Source organism: Hyperoodon ampullatus, assembly GCF_949752795.1.
Source record: "Hyperoodon ampullatus genome assembly, chromosome: 10".
NCBI lineage: Eukaryota > Metazoa > Chordata > Mammalia > Artiodactyla > Ziphiidae > Hyperoodon > Hyperoodon ampullatus.
Window position 1 is genome coordinate 76,066,408 of NC_136923.1, and position 21,266 is coordinate 76,087,673.

At 38.6% G+C, this 21,266-nt stretch overlaps 2 protein-coding genes across 5 annotated transcripts in view; one reads left to right on the forward strand and one right to left on the reverse strand.

The window, feature by feature from the left end:
* SUPT3H (SPT3 homolog, SAGA and STAGA complex component) overlaps window positions 1-1,169 on the reverse strand; it is a gene marked incomplete at its 5' end in the record, with an annotated part of 435,851 nt that extends 434,682 nt beyond the window's left edge. For all 3 annotated transcript variants that reach the window (XM_079712421.1, XM_079712420.1, XM_079712419.1), the window contains one exon: window positions 1,069-1,169. In XM_079712421.1, the coding sequence (XP_079568547.1) occupies window positions 1,069-1,169 (101 nt within the window). The remainder of the gene's footprint in view (window positions 1-1,068) is intronic.
* Window positions 1-21,266, forward strand: part of RUNX2 (RUNX family transcription factor 2) — a gene marked incomplete at both ends in the record, with an annotated part of 211,258 nt that overhangs the window by 38,717 nt on the left and 151,275 nt on the right. The gene's annotated exons all lie outside the window — the stretch shown is intronic.

Genomic DNA, 21,266 nt, shown 5'->3' on the forward strand with positions numbered 1-21,266 from the left:
ATTAGTAAATAATTTTTATTTCTCAGTTTTAAACTCTAAGCAATAAATATGAATAGAAACAATTCACGTAAACAAACGCTGTTTAAGGTCTTCAATAATTAAAGAGTATAAAGGGATCCCGAGGCCAAAGTTTGAGAACCTGTGACCTGAACGTTTTTGATGCTGTTTAAAGTATGTTTACCAAGCAACCATTAGATATATGCTCAAACTCATTTTTCCTTTGAACAATAATCATCACAAAGTGGAGTTAATCCACTATGAAGGCTATCAATATACACCCATTTAAACCTTCAACAGAAACATTCTTTTAAAATTGCTGGGTATGTCATGAATAATGTATCCATAGGAAAAGAAGAGCTCTAATGTGTTGTCCCCCTTATGCCGAAAACGGTCTCCTGGACCAATAATAAAGAAAAACTAATATGAGCCAGCAGACATTTCTAATAAATATGCTACCTCTCATCAAATCAAGATATGCAGTCTCACTCAGTGAAAGAAGCCAGAAATCAAGCTGAAAAAAGCTTTAGGAACGAAATGTTAATGACTATGCAATTTCTCAAAAACTAAATAAATGTGTTTTTTAAATGTCCTAAGTTTTTTCTCAAGTTCTCAAACACAGTGATTTCAAATATTATCAAAACTGAAAACTAAATTAGGCTCACAGAATTATTATGACTGACACTTGAGAAAAACTGAGAACTCTGTGAAAATATTTCCAACTATCCAAGAATATAATCAATGTCAAAATTTTCTAAATCTAAAACTAAAATAGCAATAAGCAATCCATAACACAGATTTGGGCAGATAATAATCAGAGCACAAACGTCTACATGAGTATTCATTCTTTTATGAAGATGAACCAATACTTTTTGAATACAGTATCACTGTAGCATTTTTAACCAATTTGTCCCTTCCATATACAGCTATTTAAAATGTTATCAGACTATTTCATTTTTACTTAAGTACAAATTTCCAAGTTAAGTTTTATAAATCTCGTTATTTCTGTTGTCTTTTATCAACATGAATAAACTTAAAATAGTAATAACCGAGACACAGCGCCATACTTACATCATACTCTGCAATTCTGCTGCAAAGCTTACAGACTTCCCTGTACTTCTTCCACTACTTGACGTGGCAGTAGACATTGGGCTGGCTGCAGTGTTATTCATCTAAATAAAAAAGAGAACTCAGCTTACAAAATGTATTTAGCTATAAGTAAATGCATGGAAAACGGAAGCAATTGTAAGTTACTTCAAAAAGTATAGAAATTTTTGGGCTTCCCTGGTGGCGCAGTGGTTGAGAGTCCGCCTGCCGATGCAGGGGACACGGGTTCGTGCCCCGGTCTGGGAGGATCCCACATGCCGCGGAGCGGCTTGGCCCATGAGCCATGGCCATTGAGCCTGCGTGTCCGGAGCCTGTGCTCCGCAACGGGAGAGGCCACAACAGTGAGAGGCCCACATACCGCAAAAAAAAAAAAAAAAAAAGTATAGAAATTTTTTAAATTCTGATTTGTTTTACGTAAATCTGATTTGTCCATACTTGTTCTTTATTAAAATGAAATAGTAAGGTAGAAAACTGCTTAGTCAAATATGATGTAAAAAAATTACTCACTTGGGTGATAAACTTTTCATTACATATTTTGTAATAAGTATTGGAAGAAAAATACTCATTAAAATATTTTAATAAAGTTCAGTGGTTTTTAAAATCCATTCCATGGAGCCCAAAGATTCCCCAGCAATATTTCAGTGAGCTCCCAGTGGCCCCCAAGCAGTTCCATCCAGAACACAAGAACTCTGATTTTTCTATTTCATATATTGGGGTTCCAAGTAAGATTTCATTTAAAGAAAGAGCTGCACAGCTGTAAGATACAAAATTAGAAAACCAAAACATAATCTAATTCCCATTTGAACCATAGCCTAAAATACAAATAATACAAATAAAGTCAATCAGTAGATCAGAAGTAAGCATTGTGATATTTTATAATCTTATGGTTAAATTACTCATCAATTTAAAATATGACTTTTAAAAAAATAAAATAAAATAAAATGTGACTTTTTTCCCAATAAAATTAAGCTGACACATAATGGGAAAACTAGATGCTAATCTTAATATACGTCATTTTACTTATTACATGTGGCAATCCCACAAACAAGAATTAGTGAAAATAACATTAAGGTAATAGAAGTAGATAAAAGCCTCAGGCTTTTACCTCAAGGACACAGTAAGTGCTCAATAAATGTTAGTTATTATTTCATGTTTATATAAATTTTGTAATACTACGATTTTCTTTTAAAAATACTTTGCTGATTAAAGAAGAATTAACAGATTTAAAATATATAATAAAGTAAAGCAGTACTGAGAACTTTAAGTACAGTAAAATAATTAGGAGTCAGAAGTCACACTGCCTAGGTTAGAATCCCAGCTCTACTACTTTACTAGGGCTCGGGGCAAGTTCCTTAACGTCTCTGTGCCTCAGTTTCCTCATCTGTAAAACAGGAATGATAATCGCACACTCTTAGGGTTGTTGTGAGGATTAAATGAACTAACATAAGCAAAGCATTCAGAATAGTTCTTAGCACACAGTCAGTACACAATGCTAACTATTATAAACAGAAAGAACTCAAGAATTTTCCCTTTCTTGGCCTGCTAAAAGCTTTTATGTGACAAATTTGATTATCCTTATTTCATAATCACAAACTTTAAGAAACTTGAATATCTTCACTACAAGACCTCAATACAATTCAACAAATATTAATTAGTTTCCGTATAAAATAAGTTCTGTTTTCACACTGACATTACTACTGCTACTAGTCAGCCTGGCTTAAAATCTCAGTCATCATCTTTGACTCCTTCTCCTGCACCCTATAATTTGTAAGAAGCCAAATAAATTCTACTTTATGTTTTTACCTCCTCCCTTTCTTGTTGAGCTCTATTTATAGCTTCTCTCTTTGCAGCTCAGTTCACTCTCCACACTGCTATCAAAGTTATCTTCTTAATACATCCTCTAATCTGACCACTTCTGTGGGCAATGGAGGCTTAAAATTGATAAAGGAAACTTGAACCAGGGTCATTCACTGACGGCTGAGATGGAAAGGCTGGGTCCCATGAACGAAAGCTGAAAAAATTAACTACTACAAACCACTGCCTGAGATGGGCCACATACGAAGCTTTTGAGAAGGCAAAAGGACAGAGACCTAAGACAAGCAGCACACTAGCTGGGTGGCTAGATCTGGAATGTCCCAATATCACTCTGTGGCAGGACCAACTCTCTGCCAATATAAGCCCTGGTCTAACCTAAGGTCCCTAGGAGCCAGGCAAAAACCACTAGACAGAGACTGCAAAAGCAGAGAAAGAGAAGGAAGAAAGTTTCACTCAAACTGAACCTGAAAACCAAAGTTCTAAAACACATAAAGAAGCTAGTGCTATGAAAGACCATCGGTCTTTTTAAGCGTAAATTTGTCCTATTTGTTCACAAAGACTTTTTTGGAATAAGTACTTTTTTCTACAAATAATAGAGGAAAAGAATCAACACCATTTGGAACTCAGGTTAAAAAAAAAAAATCGCATCATCAGTCCAAGGTTGGGGAATAATAAAACAGGAAAGCAAGTTCAAAAAGAAACTTGGCTTTCCAGTGACCTTACAAAATGGTTCACTTGTCCCAAGAGAAGACTGACAGAGATATGACATCCTGGAGAAGATGTTAAACTCAAAGATTATGTATTAACCCCAGTCTATGATTTAAGTTGACTCATGTCAGATTTGAAGGCATGCCATTCTTGGGATTATGCTGAGACACTGCTGGAGTTATTGCCCCCTTTCATTTTGCAAATCCAGTCACCTTGCCTTAACACTCTCTGAAGAAGAGACATTTCAGAAAGTAAATGCATACTAAAACCCCAGCTTTCTTAGGTTGTGCCCCTACTGCCAATGTTTCGTTATCAAGAGTATTTATTGGTAAGAGTGAAAAGATCCCAATCCTAGTTTATTATAACCAGGATCATCCTTTCACAGTCAAGTTATTTACTTCTTAAATCAAACAGGTGAATAACATTTTTCTTGACATCATGAGCTGACAGTGCATTAGAATCTTTAAAATAATTATTTCCTGTGCACACATTTTGTTTGATGTTTTAGATAATTAACTTCTTTAGACATCTACTTCTTTACACATCAAAGTCCTATCATTCCAATGCTTTATTTCCTATCTCCCGGACATTAAAAAAAAAATGTCGGTTAAAAGCAGAAGCACTCAAGTCAATTTTCTCTAATAAATACAGTTAACATGGAACTGAAAACCTACTGTAATCTTCTCAATGGGTTAATGTCCTGCAGTTGTTTTAGCTTTCAATTGAAATGCAGCTGTTTGCCATATTTTACAAAATGAATTCAGATGTGCAGATGGAGACCCAGATTATTTCAACATGCCACAGTTTAAATGTGAACTCAAGGAATAAGTTCATCTCTGATTAATACTTATATTTAAACCTAATTATTAAGCCAGTAGCCAATACTATGTCACACCTGTAAAATTCTGTTCCAGAGTAGAAAAACTGACATCTTTTAATAACAATAATGAAATTTAAGGATATACCCCTTTTCTCAGAAAATGCCATGACAAAAAAATTTTAACTGTAGTAAAGTTATACATCACAAATGTGAATTAAATGAAAATGTAATGAACATGTTACTGCATTTCTATTTATAGCTCTTTTTTTTTTTTTTTTTTTTTTTTTTTTTTGCGGTACGCGGGCCTCTCACTGCTGTGGCCTCTCCCGTTGTGGAGCACAGGCTCTGGACGCGCAGGCTCAGCGGCCATGGCTCACGGGCCCAGCCGCTCCGCGGCATGTGGGATCTTCCCGGACCGGGGCACGAACCCATGTCCCCTGCATCGGCAGGCGGACTCTCAACCACTGCGCCACCAGGGAAGCCCTACAGCTCATATTTTTAGTGACTAAATGACCAAAGAAGAAATACCATGAAACATCTTCAGCTTAAAATACCTCAGAGTTGAAAACATTATTACTAGTTACTAGTTACAACACCCTCAAAACAGTGTCAAAAATCTGGATTGTGAAATCCATCAGCCTACCCATTTACTAAAAGACAGTGGAATTTTTAAATTGTTTCACTCCTGAGAAATATTAATTCAGCAGACCTATGTACTGATTCTGCACATCTACAGAGTCTCAATTTCAATCACTCATAATCTGAGCATCCCACATAATATAAATTAATAGAAAACTATTATAATCAGAACATTTTCATTTTCATAGACCTCCAAAGGCAGGAAGCAATTATGGTTAAGCCAACACTATTAGACACTACATTTCAGTTTTGTTGTTAAAAAAAAAAAAAAACTCAAGTTACATCATGATTTAAATTTCTCCTGCTGTGCAAAAATAATACCAAACGATCATTCAATCACTGAGAATGCAAAAAATAAAAAAAAAAATTAAAATGTGCAAAATTTTAAAACTTCTAAAACTTCTATACCTAGTTTTGGTATAACACAATGATAATTCCAATATATTTATATATGCCCCAATTCAAGTTAATCAACATAGTAGAACCTGGTAATAATGATCAACTAATCTCTCAAGTTCAGTTTCTCCATCCGTCAAGAATAGTTTCTACCTGTCTCAGAGGAGTGTTGTAAAGAAGACAGTGGCTGCAACATAATGGGCACTCAAGAAATATACGTGAATTGAAAACATCAAAACACCTGTAAATTATGAAAATTCCCTATAGACAGACGGATTGTAAACTGAGTTTACTTATCTCAGTTGTCTACATGAGCGATCATTTTTTTAAACCTATAGACATAGAAGCCGTGACACACTGCTCAGAGACACGTGAAGTTCTATTATTATATTTTTCTTCTTTAGTCTGATATTAATGTAGGTTTCTACTCCATGTGCTTTCATATCCAGTACTCTCAAAGAAGTACTGAGTTTCAAAAAAAATTTTATTCTTTGCAAAAACGGTTCTTAAAGTGCACTGCCAATGTGCCTATCAGATCATCCTAAAATACATGACATCCAAACCCTGAAAAAATGGCAAGCTTACTTTTCCAATATTGAAAACACTGTTGTTTTTACATAGAATATTATATAATTGAGTGACAATGGTTAACGTTCCAGATATATGCAAAAATTTGGAATCAATTATACTTCTAATAGTAAGAAGTAAGTGTATTTGACAAGGATGTCAAAAAAGGAGCTCTCTTAAACATCAAGATTCTCTTCCAGTCCAGATTCACATTTTAGAAATATTAAACCTTATGAGAAGTCCATATTAAATATAAACAATTCAATAAAAGATCTCATGTGGTTAAAAACACAGTTCATGTGACTAAAAAGGAGTGGGAGATTTACTGGAGGCATGTAAAAAAGAAGTGAATTTGTATAAGCATTTCGGAGTTTATAAGGGGTCTTTCACCTGTATTAGCTCACATATTTCACAACCACCCTCTTAGGCATGTATCTCCCCCGTATTCATGAAGAAGGTAAGAGTAAAAACACTGGGTGAAGGTAACAAATCTAACACAAAAAACAGGCTTTGATCCCAGGTAACCTGAAATATTCCATCTACATACATATTTTTTTAAAATTCACCAATCCCCTACCATTTTAGTACCTTAGTTTTAACACACTAAAATAATATGGAATTACTGAGAAGTTGTACACATAGTAGCCAGGGGACTTGTCATTAAGTTTTCTTGAAGCCTGATGACTTTAAAAGTTAAGTTCAGGAATTCTGTGCTTAAAAGTAAATCTTAGGCAGACGGATAAACAACTATAACAGACAAAGTATAACTATGGAAATTGGCGGGAGGAGGGAACCAAAGACATCTGACGTTCAGAACTACAGTTTGAAAATCACTAATTTCATCCAAATCCCTCATTTTTCAGGTGAGGATACTGAAGTCCAGAGGGGTTTCTTGAACTGCCCAAGGACACATCACTATTTAGTGATACAGCTGGGACTAAAACTGAGGTCCCCTGACTCCTGGTCCAGAGTTCTTTCTACTATCCCACAAGGAACACACAAATAAAAGTTGATTATAATTAACTCACAAGACCTCCACAATGTGTCTGTCATAGTGAACTTTGTTGTGAAGTTATCTGTCTATGCCGACTCACAGTTTAGCTGTAAAGAGCTGGGCTCTGGAATTCCAACACAGGCTCTAACACTTACCAGGTGACCTTGGGCAAGTCACATCACCTCCCTGCCTCAGTTCCCTCATCTTTAAAAAGGAGATTAAAAATACTCCTCTTATAGGTGACATCAAGTAATGTATACAAAGCACTTAGGACAGTGCCTGGTACCTAGAAAGCACTCAGTTCATGATGATGACGATGATGATGAAGAATCCAAGCAAAAGTATAGCTTCTTGAAAACATATCACAAAGTATTATTATTAAACACGTATATTCTCAGGGAAGAATATTATGATTAGGAATAGTCTTTTAAAGCTTCAGAAACAAATAATATGAATAAAGTAAAATATAAAGGATTCAGTCATAAAACTGCTATAGCATTTGAAAGAGCAAAAGTACACTTCAAGATTTTTAAATAGTTTATATTTGTATTTTATATTTACTGCCCTATGAATTCAATGAACACAGCAGTTTTTCAGCAACTAGTATATACTATAAGCCAGTTGGCATGTTATTTTAATATTCATAACCTTATTTAACCTTCAATATCCACTATCAGTCAGATTTTATCAGAGGCAGTAGTATAATGTAAAAAAAACCGTACAGATCCGTAAGTAAGAGGCTCATCAGTATCACCTGTTAAGTGGGAATGACACGTTTGGATAAATAAATGAGATGGAGCATTAGTCTGGAACACATCAAGTGCCCATGAAAACGTTGGTTCTCCCTCAGCAGTAGTATGGAGTTGTTTTGTATAGGGAATATACTGTAACCAGATCAATATAGCACCATTACTGGGGCGTTCAGTATTATTTGTCAAAGAGAATGATCTTAGGTAACAGTGTCTATTACACTCTATGCTGTTTCACAAATTAAAATATGTGTAAACAGTTTTTGCAGATTTACTGGAGGTAGTCAGTAGACAAGTTGAGAGGAAACCAATTAAATAGTTAAATGTCTGTAAAACATCACAACAATTTACATCATTCTCATCTGAAGCCTCCAGCGATCCTGGGAGGAGGTGGGATAAGGTTAGGTACTAATTCCGTTTTACTGATGAGGAAATTGAGACTCAGAAAAGTTAAATACCTTAATTGAAATCACACAGGGAGAATTAGGGCAGAAAAGGGCTACATCTAGATTCTGAAATTAGTTTTAAGTGCTCTTTGCACCTATCCACAATGCATCTCAGAACATTAATATCTCTCCAGATCCATTATTCAATAAACTTAAGGCTAGAGCAGCCAATATTTATTGAGTACATACTTCTTATGTGCTTCGCTGCACCCAACACACATCACATGGGTTACTTCATTTAACCCTCAGCAGTAAGGAATCAAACCAAATGTGTTTGACTCTCAATAAAATATTTTATCCACTACAGAATAAATTCAATTAATACAATAAAACATTAAGTTGAATTATTTTTCTTTACTATTTAGGTGAGCCATCAGCAAAACCAGTCTTTAATATAATAAGTAGATTTCTAACTAATTTCACTATTCAACCTCACCATAAAGTAAAACAAGTATTATTTTCAACAAGAATACTCAATGTTCTAATTTAACTGGCATGGCCTAACTTTCTTTGCAGATTCCTACACCAAAAATCAAGAGAGAACCAAAAATCAAGGTGCCCAAGATTTCTATCCAATTATATGGAGAAAAGTAGAAAATGTTAATTACCTTAAATGGACTTAAATGGACAGGTCACTTGCTGGCCTTATTCCAGATAGCTCATCTGTTATTTAAGCACATAAGCAATAAAGTTGTCACTACTTTAAAGCAAGTACATTTCTGAGGTTGCAGTACGTTTAATCCTCCTAAAATCATATATTCCAAATTTCAACAAGCCTGCAAGGAGGGTGACCATATTATTAAGTAGACCCAACTGGAACATTTTTGAAAATGGAAGGAGTTCTATTAAGAATTATCCTGAGACAAACAGACTCTAAACCATGACTGCCCCAGAAAAAGCAGGGTATACATAAGAGCAACCCATTTTGATTTGTGTGTTATGGGCTGCACTTTGTATATGCTTAATTCGTGAGCTTTAAGTTTTTGTTCCAGATCCAAGGGTTATCATCAGCCTTGAGACCAAGGGTACCACTTCACAAACATCAGGCCAGAGTTAAGGGTGTGTTATCTATAAACAAAGTAGGTTTTTTTTTTTAAGTTTTTCTTTCAAACTTAACTTTATAAACATTTGCTTGAAAAAAAACACTACGTATTTCAAAGAAAGCAAACTTGCAAAATATCTGCAAATTTCAGACTTATCTCTTCAAAAGTTTTGAATACCAATAACCACAAAACTACTTCTGAAATGGCCCAACGCTCAGTTTACTACTATAATTTATCAAATTGTTTTTTATACAAAAAGTTAAGGAAAAAGCACCATCTTTCAACCTGAAAAAACTCAGGAGTAAAAGAGTTGAAAGGTTTTCACTGAAAACTAAAGTGATAAAAGATAGTGGAAACCCAGTCACGAAACAGTACAATGATTAAAGGAAACTCCACTTAGTATTATTATGACTCTCCAAACAAATCTGCCGTTAGCCGTACAACCTGGGAGTCAAAAGAATGCTTTGCTTTAATTTTCAAGCTGTAAGTAAGTATTAACAGACCCAAGCTTTGAATTACAGTATATGAATGAAAGGCATTATTTGAATATAATTATAATTCCCTAAAGCAACAAATGTTCTAAGAGTTGGCTTCTCTGACTTAGAACTCAACAAAATCAAGAACTGGAAAAGGTCTCAAAGGCTAGATTCTAGACCTAAGCTGTCCAATAAGGCAGCCACTAGCCACATGTGGCTATTTACATTTAAGTTAATTAAAATAAAATTAAAAATTAAATACCTCAGTGCACTACTAGCCACACTTCAAGTGCTCAAGAGCCACTTGTGTCTAGTGGATACCATATTAGGACAGCACAGATTACAGAATATTTCCACAACGATAGAAAGTCCCATTGGACAGGGCTGCTCTAGACCTAGGCTGCTCTAGATCTTTTCTTGAATATTCCCAGAGATAAGAAACTTGCAATAACACAATGAAGTGCACTTTAGTTTTGCAAAGTAGTAACTATCAGGAAATTATTCATAACATTCAGTGAAATCCAGCCTCTCTAAAACATCCACCAGAAATTCCACAAGTTCCATCCTCAATTTGGTCTTCAAGTAAATCTTGACAGAGGTAATTTAATTCTGTTTCCAAAGTTCTGCCCTCACATATACTAAATCCCTACATCCTCTCCTCCTAGCTAAATACATCCTCATTTCTCTGGAACGAAAGAGTTTAAAGTTTCTAAAGCCTCACGGAGTTAAGCTCATTTATCCACGTGTACGTTAACAACACATTTCCAGGATCGCCTCTGAGTGTCAGATATTACATTCCACTGCCCCTATAAAAATCCACACCAGTTTCTTGATTTTTCCACTTAGAAAGCCAGGTCACAGTCATTCTGAATTCCTTAAACAGGGAGATAAAAATGACAGGTAACTGACAGTTAATTGATCAGTGCCTGGAGCTTGTTACAAGCATTAACCTGTATTACCTCATTTAATCCTCACAATTCTGAGCTAGGTTATTACTATCCCCATTTTACAGATCAAAACACCCAGCCAAAGACACGCTAAATAATTTCCCCAGGGGTCACAGATGTGGGCTCACCCCAGAGAGAAGGGAGTCGATCTTTTCCTTTTCCTGGACGCTACACTTCTACTAACGCTACCTAACTCTTCTTCCACCTCGCCCATAAAGCTACAATTTCCTTGTTTTAAGAATTCTTCCCCCCAAAACACGACCTAGATGACACGCGGAAGGTGCTTCTGAACACACCCAGCGACGCCAGCTCCCGCTCGCCCGCCCAGCTCCCCTGGCCCCACGCCCACCCGCCTACGGGGAGGAGTCAAGGCCAACTCCACACGCCGCGAGAGAACCCGGCCGACTCGCGGGGCCAGCGCCTCGGGAGACGCTGCTTCTGTGTGTCCCTCAGCCTCCCGCGCGAACGACCGGGACCCCCGCGGCAGCTCCCGGGGGCAGGGGGGCGGGGCCCAGACACGCAGGGCTCGGCGCCTCTCCCGGCCCTCAGCCATCTCCCCCGCCCGCCCCCGCGCCTCCCCCGGTCCCCCTACAACCTCTGTTCTAAGAACACTTGTAGACCTGGCTGCGCGTCCCGCGTGGAGAATGTGGGGATAGAGGTGGTGCGGTTTCTGCGGCGGCGGCCCGGGACACGCTTGGAAAGGGGCGGGGTAGGGGGCTGAGAGTGTCTAAAGGGAAAGGTGGCTGGGCGCGGACAGGGGGGGCAAGATGGCGTGAGCCCGACTCTCACTGTAGGGCGGGGGTGGCGGAGGTGGAGGAGGGAGGGCTACAAACACCCCCGCCACTCCCGACGCGGGCGCTGGCGCATGCGCGCTCGGCCAGGTGGCGCGCGGTCTCTTTTCTCTAGGCAGCCACTTCCGCCACGCTCGCTGGGGGCGGGGCGTCGCGGAGCGCGCCGGACGCCGCTTTCCGTGCGGCGTTGGTGCGGGCTGCGCGGGCTGCGCGGGCTGCGCGGAGCTGGAGGCGGACGACCTTGAGCCACGCGGCGGTCCTTAGAGCGGGGGTTGCTGGGAGATGAGTGGGGATGAGCTGAGAATCGGAGGGTGTTCAAGGCCGGTCTTGGCCTCCTTAAGAATGAGCTGAGAGGACTAGGGTTTTCGAGGGACTTAGTGACCGAGGCTGGAAGTTTGTTTTCAGCTTCAGGGCAGAGATTGACCTCTGTAACGGTCCTGTCCGCACTTGGGGTGAACCGGGATCTTACCGGGATGATGCAGGGAAACGGAGACATCAGAAAGGCCCTCCTCCCCCAAAGGACCGCGGTGCCGGGGTGTGGATATGCGACCCTTTCTGGGACCGTGAAACACCCCCTCTTACGCCGGCCCTCGCACATCACCGCTCCCCACCCTTCCCCTGCGCATAGTCGTTCCAGAGGCAGTGGGAGATGATAGTCTGCAGCGAATTTTCCCCTCCTATTCAATTTACCAAGCTCAAGCATTTAATGACCACGTTTTTATTGAAAACTATTTGCTATTTCAAGGCTTCTGAATGGATGATCCTATTTTTTTTCCTTAGAATTTTAGCCTGCTTCTCCTTATTTTAAAATCTTGCACTCCCACTTTTGAGCTGTACATCCTGTCAGAATTGATTGATACAGATGTATTTCTTTAAATAATACAGTCATAAGACTGATTTTAGTTGCTTTCATTATTTTACGTGGTCTTGTTATTTATATTTTTAACATTCTTTTCAGCTGCTCAGGAAAGAAAACTATTACCCACTTAAGTCCATGCCTATGACGTCAAATATTATATTTCAGAGATTCAACTACTAACCCTCATCAAGTCTTTTTTAAGCATTACTACTTCAGTTATTTTCTTGCCTATGAATATTTGTGTTCTGAAATAATCCCTCCTATTCGCTTACATTGTTTAAAATAGCAACTTATTTGGTTATTTCGTCTGTGGATTGTAGTTCAGTCTCTTGTTAATTTTGTTTTTAGCTCTCCTTTAATCTCCCCAACACTTAAATACTTGCCAAATAAAGTTCCAAAAGAATAAATTTGTTTAGGATGTAAAAGCTCACCATAATGTGTAAATCAGGGCTCAATCCACTGATGGGCAAAGTGTACAAGGGAAGAAAGTAACAGTGAGAGAGAATCGTCATTATTTCTTATGAAGGAAGACTGGTTTATACAATAGTTGAAAAGCCCTTTCAAGTACATTAGCAAGAAAATAGAAGAAAATTAAGAAAAATATTAATAGTACATCTAAGGAAATATAACTGGAAGGAGATCCTTTCAAGTAAAATTATGTTCAGTCAGTGTTGCCGTACTGATATTTTCATGGGACTTTTACCTGCATCACATGGAGGCCAGATTTGACCTAGTTCTTCAGGACAGAACCCAGACCTTACTCTCAAGCCACTGGTGTCTAACCTACATATAATCACACACAGCAGGAGTTAATCAAAGTGTGCCATAGAGAAGGGAAACCGAGTTAAACAGGCCCTAGTAGAGGGAGCTCAAAATTTCACTCTTAGGAAATTGTGACTTTTGCTGTTGGCGGAGATCTTAGCTTTGCAGTCCCATGAGTTATCTTAGTGTTCCTACCTCCTGGAATCTGTTAAAATCTATTTTAAAAATTTGATTTAGTCATAATTTTGTTTGTAGTTTGAGAGCACTTCTACCCACAGTGGGTCAAAAATATTCTCCATTCGATTAATATCAAAGATCCTAAATTATCAGTGCTACTAAGATATCTTCGTTATAACAAAGCTAAAGCAATGGTGCTGAAATTAAGACATTGATGACTACCACCTCTCAGAAAAACACGTGATTTCCAAAGCATGTGAAAAAAACACATCAGGAGACCAAGTGAATTCATCACACCACAAAAATGTCTTCATCCCTTGAACAAAGCCATTAAAGGAAAATGAAGCATTGTTACTGTAGATTTTTACATTCCTCTGGTATAATAACCTTCATATAGACTGACTAATGAAAACAGAAAGGGTACATATCTAAGCAAAAATGCCTCTTGGCATCTTAGAAGATGACTAGATTAGATAATGAAAGAAGGCTTAATCCTCCAAATAATAGCAGAAGCCATGCCTAGTATGGAGCCATCTCTGTGATAAAGTGGTTTCTTCTCCTGTGGATGCCATGCAGACAGTTTACTCCAGGTGACCTGCAAATTCTTACTCTTTTGTGACCCATGACTGTCATGTATTAGGGTGCTTGTGGAGGCCTTTTCTTTTCCTATTTATCAATTATTTCACCCTTTGCTATATTTGCTATTCTAACGTTTATATAGTCACCATGGAAATAAACCAGGTAGAACTGAATATTGTTTAGAATTGCATATTGAAATTGTTGCTATATTCAGTTAATTTCCTAATATTAAGAACTTTTTTTCAATTGCAATCTCAGAGGTATCTTGTTTTATCTTTAGAACGAGGAGTTCTGACCAAAACAATTATTCAGCTCTGTGGTACCTGGGCAAGTCATTTTATATCATGGGTCCTCAGTTTTCATATCTGTAAAATGAGGTGATCAAACCAAATGAAATAAAACCTGTAACCCTAAAACTCCATGCTTCTTTAAAGTAGGAATAACCAAAAGATGAATCTTAAAGGTGTACAGAATAATTTCAGCATTTATATTTATGCTACCAAAAATTATGTGACTATGCAGGACTCTTGCTTTAGGCCAACTTGGATCAACTGATGTTATGTATTTCAAAAGAAAGCCCAACATGAAAAGATATATATTAATCAAATTTATTGACACACTGGAGGGAGGGTGCATCACATAACTGTTCAGAGTGTAATCAAATTGGCTTCCCATACCTTCCAGTTATATTCATATGTTTTGAAGTAGGAAGAGCAACACAGTGATGAGAGAAGAAATGCTAAGAATTGCAGCACTGAGCAGCTTGTAGAACTATAATCATGAACCATCCTCTTAGGAATCTCTCATTGCAGGTTTAACACTCCAGGATCTTTTTTTTTTTTTTTTTTTTGCGGTACGCAGGCCTCTCACTGTTGTGGCCTCTCCCGTTGCGGAGCAACAGGCTCCGGACGCGCAGGCTCAGCGGCCATGGCTCACGGGCCCAGCCGCTCCGCGGCATGTGGGATCTTCCCGGACCGGGGCACAAACCCGCATCCCCTGCATTGGCAGGCGGACTCTCAACCACTGCGCCACCAGGGAAGCCCCAGGATCTTTTAAAATTAGTGCTTGGCTGCTAGAAAATGATCATTTTTGAGACTTAGATGGGAAGGGAATCATAGAATATCAGGGTTTCATGGGTCCCCTGAACTCTCTAGACATATGGAAACTTAGTTGCTCCCATTCCCATAGAATCCAATATAAAATACCTCTTGTACTGGAAACGAACAACTTTTAAATTTCTCCCCTTGAAAATAAGGTCTATTTGCTGAGTGTTAGTGATAGGTGCTAATTATTTCGTTCATTCGACAATTATTATGATGGGCCTACCATGTGCCTGACACTATTCTAGGAGCTGCAGATACAGCAGTGAACAAAACAAAACTCCATGCCATCATCAAACTCACATTCTAGAAGGAGTTGGACGATAAAATAAATACCCAAATTGTGTAATATGTTAAAAGGCTATGAGTGTTAGAGGGGGAAAATTTTATACAACAGGGAAGGGATTATGGAATGAGAAAAAGCACAGGAGGAATAGGAGAACTGTGATATTTGTATTGGGCAAGCAAGGTAGGGCTCACTGAGGAAGTGGCATTTGAATAATGACTTGAGGAAGAAGGTAGTTGTAGATATCTAAAGAAAGAGCCTTCCAGACAGTAGTGGGAACGGGGCTGGTAAGTTGCAGGAGCGGCCAAGAGGCCATTTTAGCTGAAGAATAATGACCCAGAAAGAAGATAGTGTAATATGAGGTCACAGAAGAACTAGGAGACCAGATGGTGGAAGGTCTGTGTGCCTGGGACTAGGAGGCTGTTAGCCGAGAATTGTCATGATGTGGTTAAGGGTTTAAAATGATTACTCTGGCTGCTGGGCTGGAAATAGTCTGTAGAGGCACAGACAGCAACCAGGCCAGAGATGACGGTAGCTTGTATTAAGGTTGTTACAGTAGATGCCATGAGACATAGTTGGATTCTGGATATAGTTTGAAACTCATTGTGATTTACTGACAGATTGGATTTGGGATTCTAGAGAAGGAGAGGAATCAAGGGTGACTCTCAAGGGTTCTGAGAAAGTGGAAAAATGAATTTGCCATGAACTGAGATGGAAAGGACTGGGGATGGAGTATGTTGGGTGGGTGTAAGAGATCAAGAATCCAGAGACTTCCCTGGCAGTCCAGTGGTTAAGACTCTGCACTTCCAATGCAAGGACCGCAGGTTCCATCCCTGGTCAGGGAACTAAGATCCCGTATGATATGTGGCCACAGCCAAAAAAAAAAAAAAAAAAAAAAAATCCAAGTGTAAGAGATCAAGAATCCAGTTTTAGGCATAAATAAGTAATTAAGTGCAGTGTTTGTATTATCTTATTGTTTTTGCCATCATAAGTAAATGCTTATGGAAATGAAGGGAAGTTTGTATTTGTAACTCTTTTAATAATAATTTAATTTCTAATCCTGCTCACATAATAGAGGTCCATCTAGACCTAACATATGTCAAGGAATATTTTATTTTTGCTTTAAGAAGAGGTGAGGAAAGCTAAACATCCCCTTGTTTAAAAAGAAAAAGAAAGAAAAGAAAAGAAAAGAATAACTGTTTTGGGGGGTTTTTTTGGCAGGGGGTCTGTCAATACCTGAAAATAAAGTAGAGCATTCAGTTGAGACAAATACACAGAAATATTCAATTCCCCAAAGTACTTTCATTGAAAAATTTAGATGTAAAACTGGATCTAATGCAGTGAATTATTTGAATAACGGCCTCCATTTTATATTATGCATATACATTTATTTTTCTATGATACATGGAAACAGGGCCCAAAATGAATCAGTACCATGAGTGAAATAAACCACAGTATAGCTAATGCAGCCTGCTATTCCTAGTTCATACTCTGAAGTTGGATGCAATAAACCTGTATTGACTAAGGAATGCTCGGATCAATTGCTAGTGATCAGGGATTTATACCAAAAATTTTGACCAAGTTACTTTATTTTTAGTATTTCATAGATGCAGCATAAGGTATATTTTCTCTTTCCAGAATATACTTAAAACAACTTCATTAACCCAAAAAATATGGGCTTTCATGCCACTTATTAGCATAATTTATGACAAGGGTGTTATAAACTTCAGAGTTTTGTTGTGAGGATTGCATGTAAAGTGAGAAAGTATGTAAAGTATCTGGTACATAACATGCACTTAATACATCTTGTTTTTTATTAGTATTATTACTATTGAGAAAATGACTCAAAAACTCAGTCTTGAAAAGTAATAGTGGAACAAAATGAGGAAGGATTATTTAGGCAGAGGGAGTAACATGAGCAAAGCCACAGTGTTTAGAGGGAATTGCAAGTTGTCCAGTATGATGGGATCACAGGGTGTAAGAAAGGAAGCCAGAAACTTGGGAAGGGCCAGATCATAGAACGTCTTGTGCATTTCTTTATGGAATTTGGACTTTATCTAATAAAAAATGGGGAAACTTGGAAATATGTTTTTTTAATGACATGATTAAATTTGCCTGTTAGTAAGTTGGCAGTAATGTGCAAGAAATATTGGAAGGGTGAAAAAGCTGGAAGAAGTTAACAATTCAGGAAAGAGCTGATATGGGCTTGAGCTACATCAGTGGATTAGGAAATGATAGAAGACGACAGATGGAAGAAATACTAAGGGAGTGGAATTTATAGGACCAGTAACTAACTGTAAGATATCAGGATGGACGTAAGGCAAAGAGGAAATAGGATGATTCCAAGTTTTCTCAACTTACTGAGAGACAAGTTAGTCTTGGTAAGTTTAAGTTGACCATAACAAAATTGCAGGTGGCTATAAAGCAGTAGCCAACTGGACTATCCAGATAGAATCGTGGTGATAGAAGCCAGAATAAAGTTTGGAGTTCAAGAGAGTAGATGGACATTTAGGTTTGGGAACCAGTAGCGTACAGCATTCCACACACATCACTTGGATGTAGAATTTAGCCCTGTTCCCAGCTTTGGCCAGAAAACATTCTCATGAGGATCTGTGAGCACAACTGAAGCCAACAGAGACAATGAAATGGCCAAGAGAGCATGCATAGAACAAAGAGAAGTGAGTCAAAGATTGAATTCTAGATGCCCACATTCAGTAGGAGAGGGAGAGGAAGAGCCTATGAAGGACACTGAGGAAGCAGTGTTGTCATGGAAACCAGGAGAGCATTTTAATACCTTTGGTTTCAAAGAGAAATTAAAGGTACTAAAATATGAATCAGAGTTAATTGGATTTAGCCAGTTCAAAATGACCTTTTCCAAAGCAGCATAAAGTGGTAGGATTAGAAACTTGGTTGTAGTAACTTGAAAAAGGAAGAGTAGATAAGGAAGTTGAGAAATCAAGTGTGTTATTCTTTCCAAGAACTTGGTCTGTGAAGAAGAAAGAGAATAGCTAGAGAAATATTCAAGGTCACAGGATAGATTTTTTAAGATTATGGCCTTGAGCTTATCCACGAGCTTTGGAGAAGAAGCTGGTAAAGAGGTTGAACACTTGATATAGAGGAGGGCCAGTGGCGAAATCTTTAGGCCATAAAGATGGAATTAGATCCTGGAAGAAATGGGAAGGTTTTTGATCAAGAGTCCAGGAAGTGGGATGAACCTTACAATGGAAAAGGACTAACTGGAAGAAAAGAATAAGCACTTGAGGCAGTTCATACCCAATGACCCCAATTTCTCCCTGAAATGTAGGAAAGTAGGGATGCTACAAAAGTGGGGATGATAGAGTAAAATGGGTGTGAGGTGATAAAGTTTGGTTAAACCACTGTGAGAAATGGGAGAAAGATAAACAAGAGCTTGTTAAATGGAAGATAGCCCAGGGTATATAGAGCAGTGGTCCTAAAATATGGTACATCTTGTTGGAAGTACAAATTTGGGCCCCACCCTACACCTACAGAATCAGGAACTCTGAGATAGAGCTCAACAATTTGCTTTCACAAGCCCTCCAAAGGATTTTGAGGTTCCCTAATGTTTGAAAATAACTTCTACAGAACTTGTGACTTCCCCCAACTAGCAAGCAAATAATAAAGCACAAACTAGGCTACTCGACCATATTCTAGTTATTTTTTAGTAACATTTTTCATATCATAGTAAAATATATTTATTCAGAACAATATCGTTAAGGATTTTTAAAACTCTGCTGGTTTCTCTCTGGAAATGGATATGCTATAAGATTAAAAATCTGAACCAGGAGAATCCTTTCTTCTAAGTTCTACCAAGCAAATACTGTAAAACATTTTTCCTCTCTATTCAATTTCTACATTTATAATAGAAATAATAAAATTGTTATTTACTCCATCAAAAGTATTCAGGAACTCACCATATAGTAGCAGTTCTCAAATTATGCTCCTGCATTAGTATCCTCCCATTCTAATTAATAATAGTGATCACTTCTCAATTCATGGGGAGAAAGTTTATGAATTGAATTTTCTCAATTTTAAGTTATTCTCCCATAAATTTTTCTTAAACTTTTGGCCCTTGTAACTGCTTATCTTACCAAAAAAATGCTAATAGATTACAAAAGAAGTGAACAAATAGTAAATGAATGTTAAAGAAACTTGAAGTTAGCCAGTCATGCTTAGTTCAATATTTTCTCTATAATTGGACACGTCTGTGACTGTGATTTTTATACTACATATCAAAAATATAGTCAGTTTCTACTACCATTGTTCCAACAATGTTGCCTTTGCTCAAATATTTGTAACCTAACTTAGGACTACTTTCAGGATGTGGGGGGATGTTCTTTTGAATACCTGAAACAATGGAAAAGCCAACAGTCACAATCTAGAAGAATCTTAAAGACTTATCTTACAGCCAGTAGGCAGGTGGGCGATCAGGCTGATTTATCCTGGTGTACCTTGCTTTAAGAAATATGACATAGGGGCTTCCCTGGTGGCGCAGTGGTTGAGAGTCCGCCTGCTGATGCAGGGGACACTGGTTCATGCCCCGGTCCGGGAGGATCGCACATGCCGCGGAGCGGCTGGGCCCGTGAGCCATGGCCGCTGAGCCTGCGCGTCCAGAGCCTGTCTCCACAGCGGGAGAGGCCACGGCGGTGAGAGGCCCGCATACTGCAGAAAAAAAAAAAAAGAAACATGACATAATACGCGGAAATCCATATTTACAATCGATAGGTGCAGACGACAGTGAGACATTTTTCTAATTACCAATAAGACCAACCTCTGAAAGTCAATGTGTACAATAAACAAGAAATGGATCGCAGAAGGGATATAGATCAACACAATAAGCCTTAATTATAACCTGATTAAAATAGTATGTAAATAAGAAGAGAGGTTAGTTAGTTACAAAGCACAGAAAAAGCAGAATTAGAACAAATTGGCATAGCACATTCCTGTATGGTGGAGACGAGTGGGAAATGATAAATGAGTCAGGCTATCAGAGTCCTAATATTCAAGAATTCAAATTAGGTAGCTAACTCTTCTTATCCTGATTCTGTTGTGACCAGCAATCTTTAGCTATTTTGGCTTCCATGAAGCTTTCCAAGAAATAGGATGACCAGGCTGATAGGACGGTTCATTCCACCCAACAGTTATATTTCCTCATTACCAATCAATAACTCAGCATTTCGGTTTTTATGCTGGGTCTCTTATGAGTCAGGGTGAGTCAGCTCTGAAACAGGGATAATATTGCCTGGTGAGCACTAGGGAGCCAAACCCCAAACGCCAGCTCCACTGGGAGCGACTAAGACAGCCCCCCTTGGCAACACCCCAACCTGGAAACCTGCCTTCCTTTCTGAACAACTCCAGGAAACAGATAAAGGAGCATGTGATTATTCACTTCATAAAAGGATCATTTACTTCATGAAAGTATTTTGAAGCACAGGGAACTTAAATTGGATGAGAAACTGAGAAACGACTCTGAGTTCAGTCAGAAATCCTTTAACCTTAACATAACTAGTCTTGATGCTGTGGAGGGGTTGGAAATGTGAGTATCTTGAAGATCGCCCATTTGAGAGGTTTAGCCGTTAAAGAAAGGAAGGAAGCAAGGTGGGAGGTGGAAAGGGTAATGGTGCAAATGCAAAGAGGTTTGGTTCTTTTGTTGTTGGGTTCTCCCCCCACCCCCATGAAAAGGATATTAGATCAGGAAAAAAGAGAGAAGGAGCCAATAGAAACAGAGATATGAAAGCCATTGGGTAGAAGAAGAGGGGCTGAGTTGAATCCAGGCTCCCTAAGAAGACTGGGTTTTGGGGGCAAAGGGGTCACATCGCTTCTCTGGGAAAAACCCCTTCAAAATTCCTCTGAGGGCTTCCCTGGTGGCGCAGTGGTTGAGAGTCCGCCTGCCGATGCAGGGGACACGGGTTCGTGCCCCGGTCTGGGAAGATCCCACATGCCGCGGAGCGGCTGGGCCCGTGAGTCATGGCCGTTGAGACTGCGTGTCT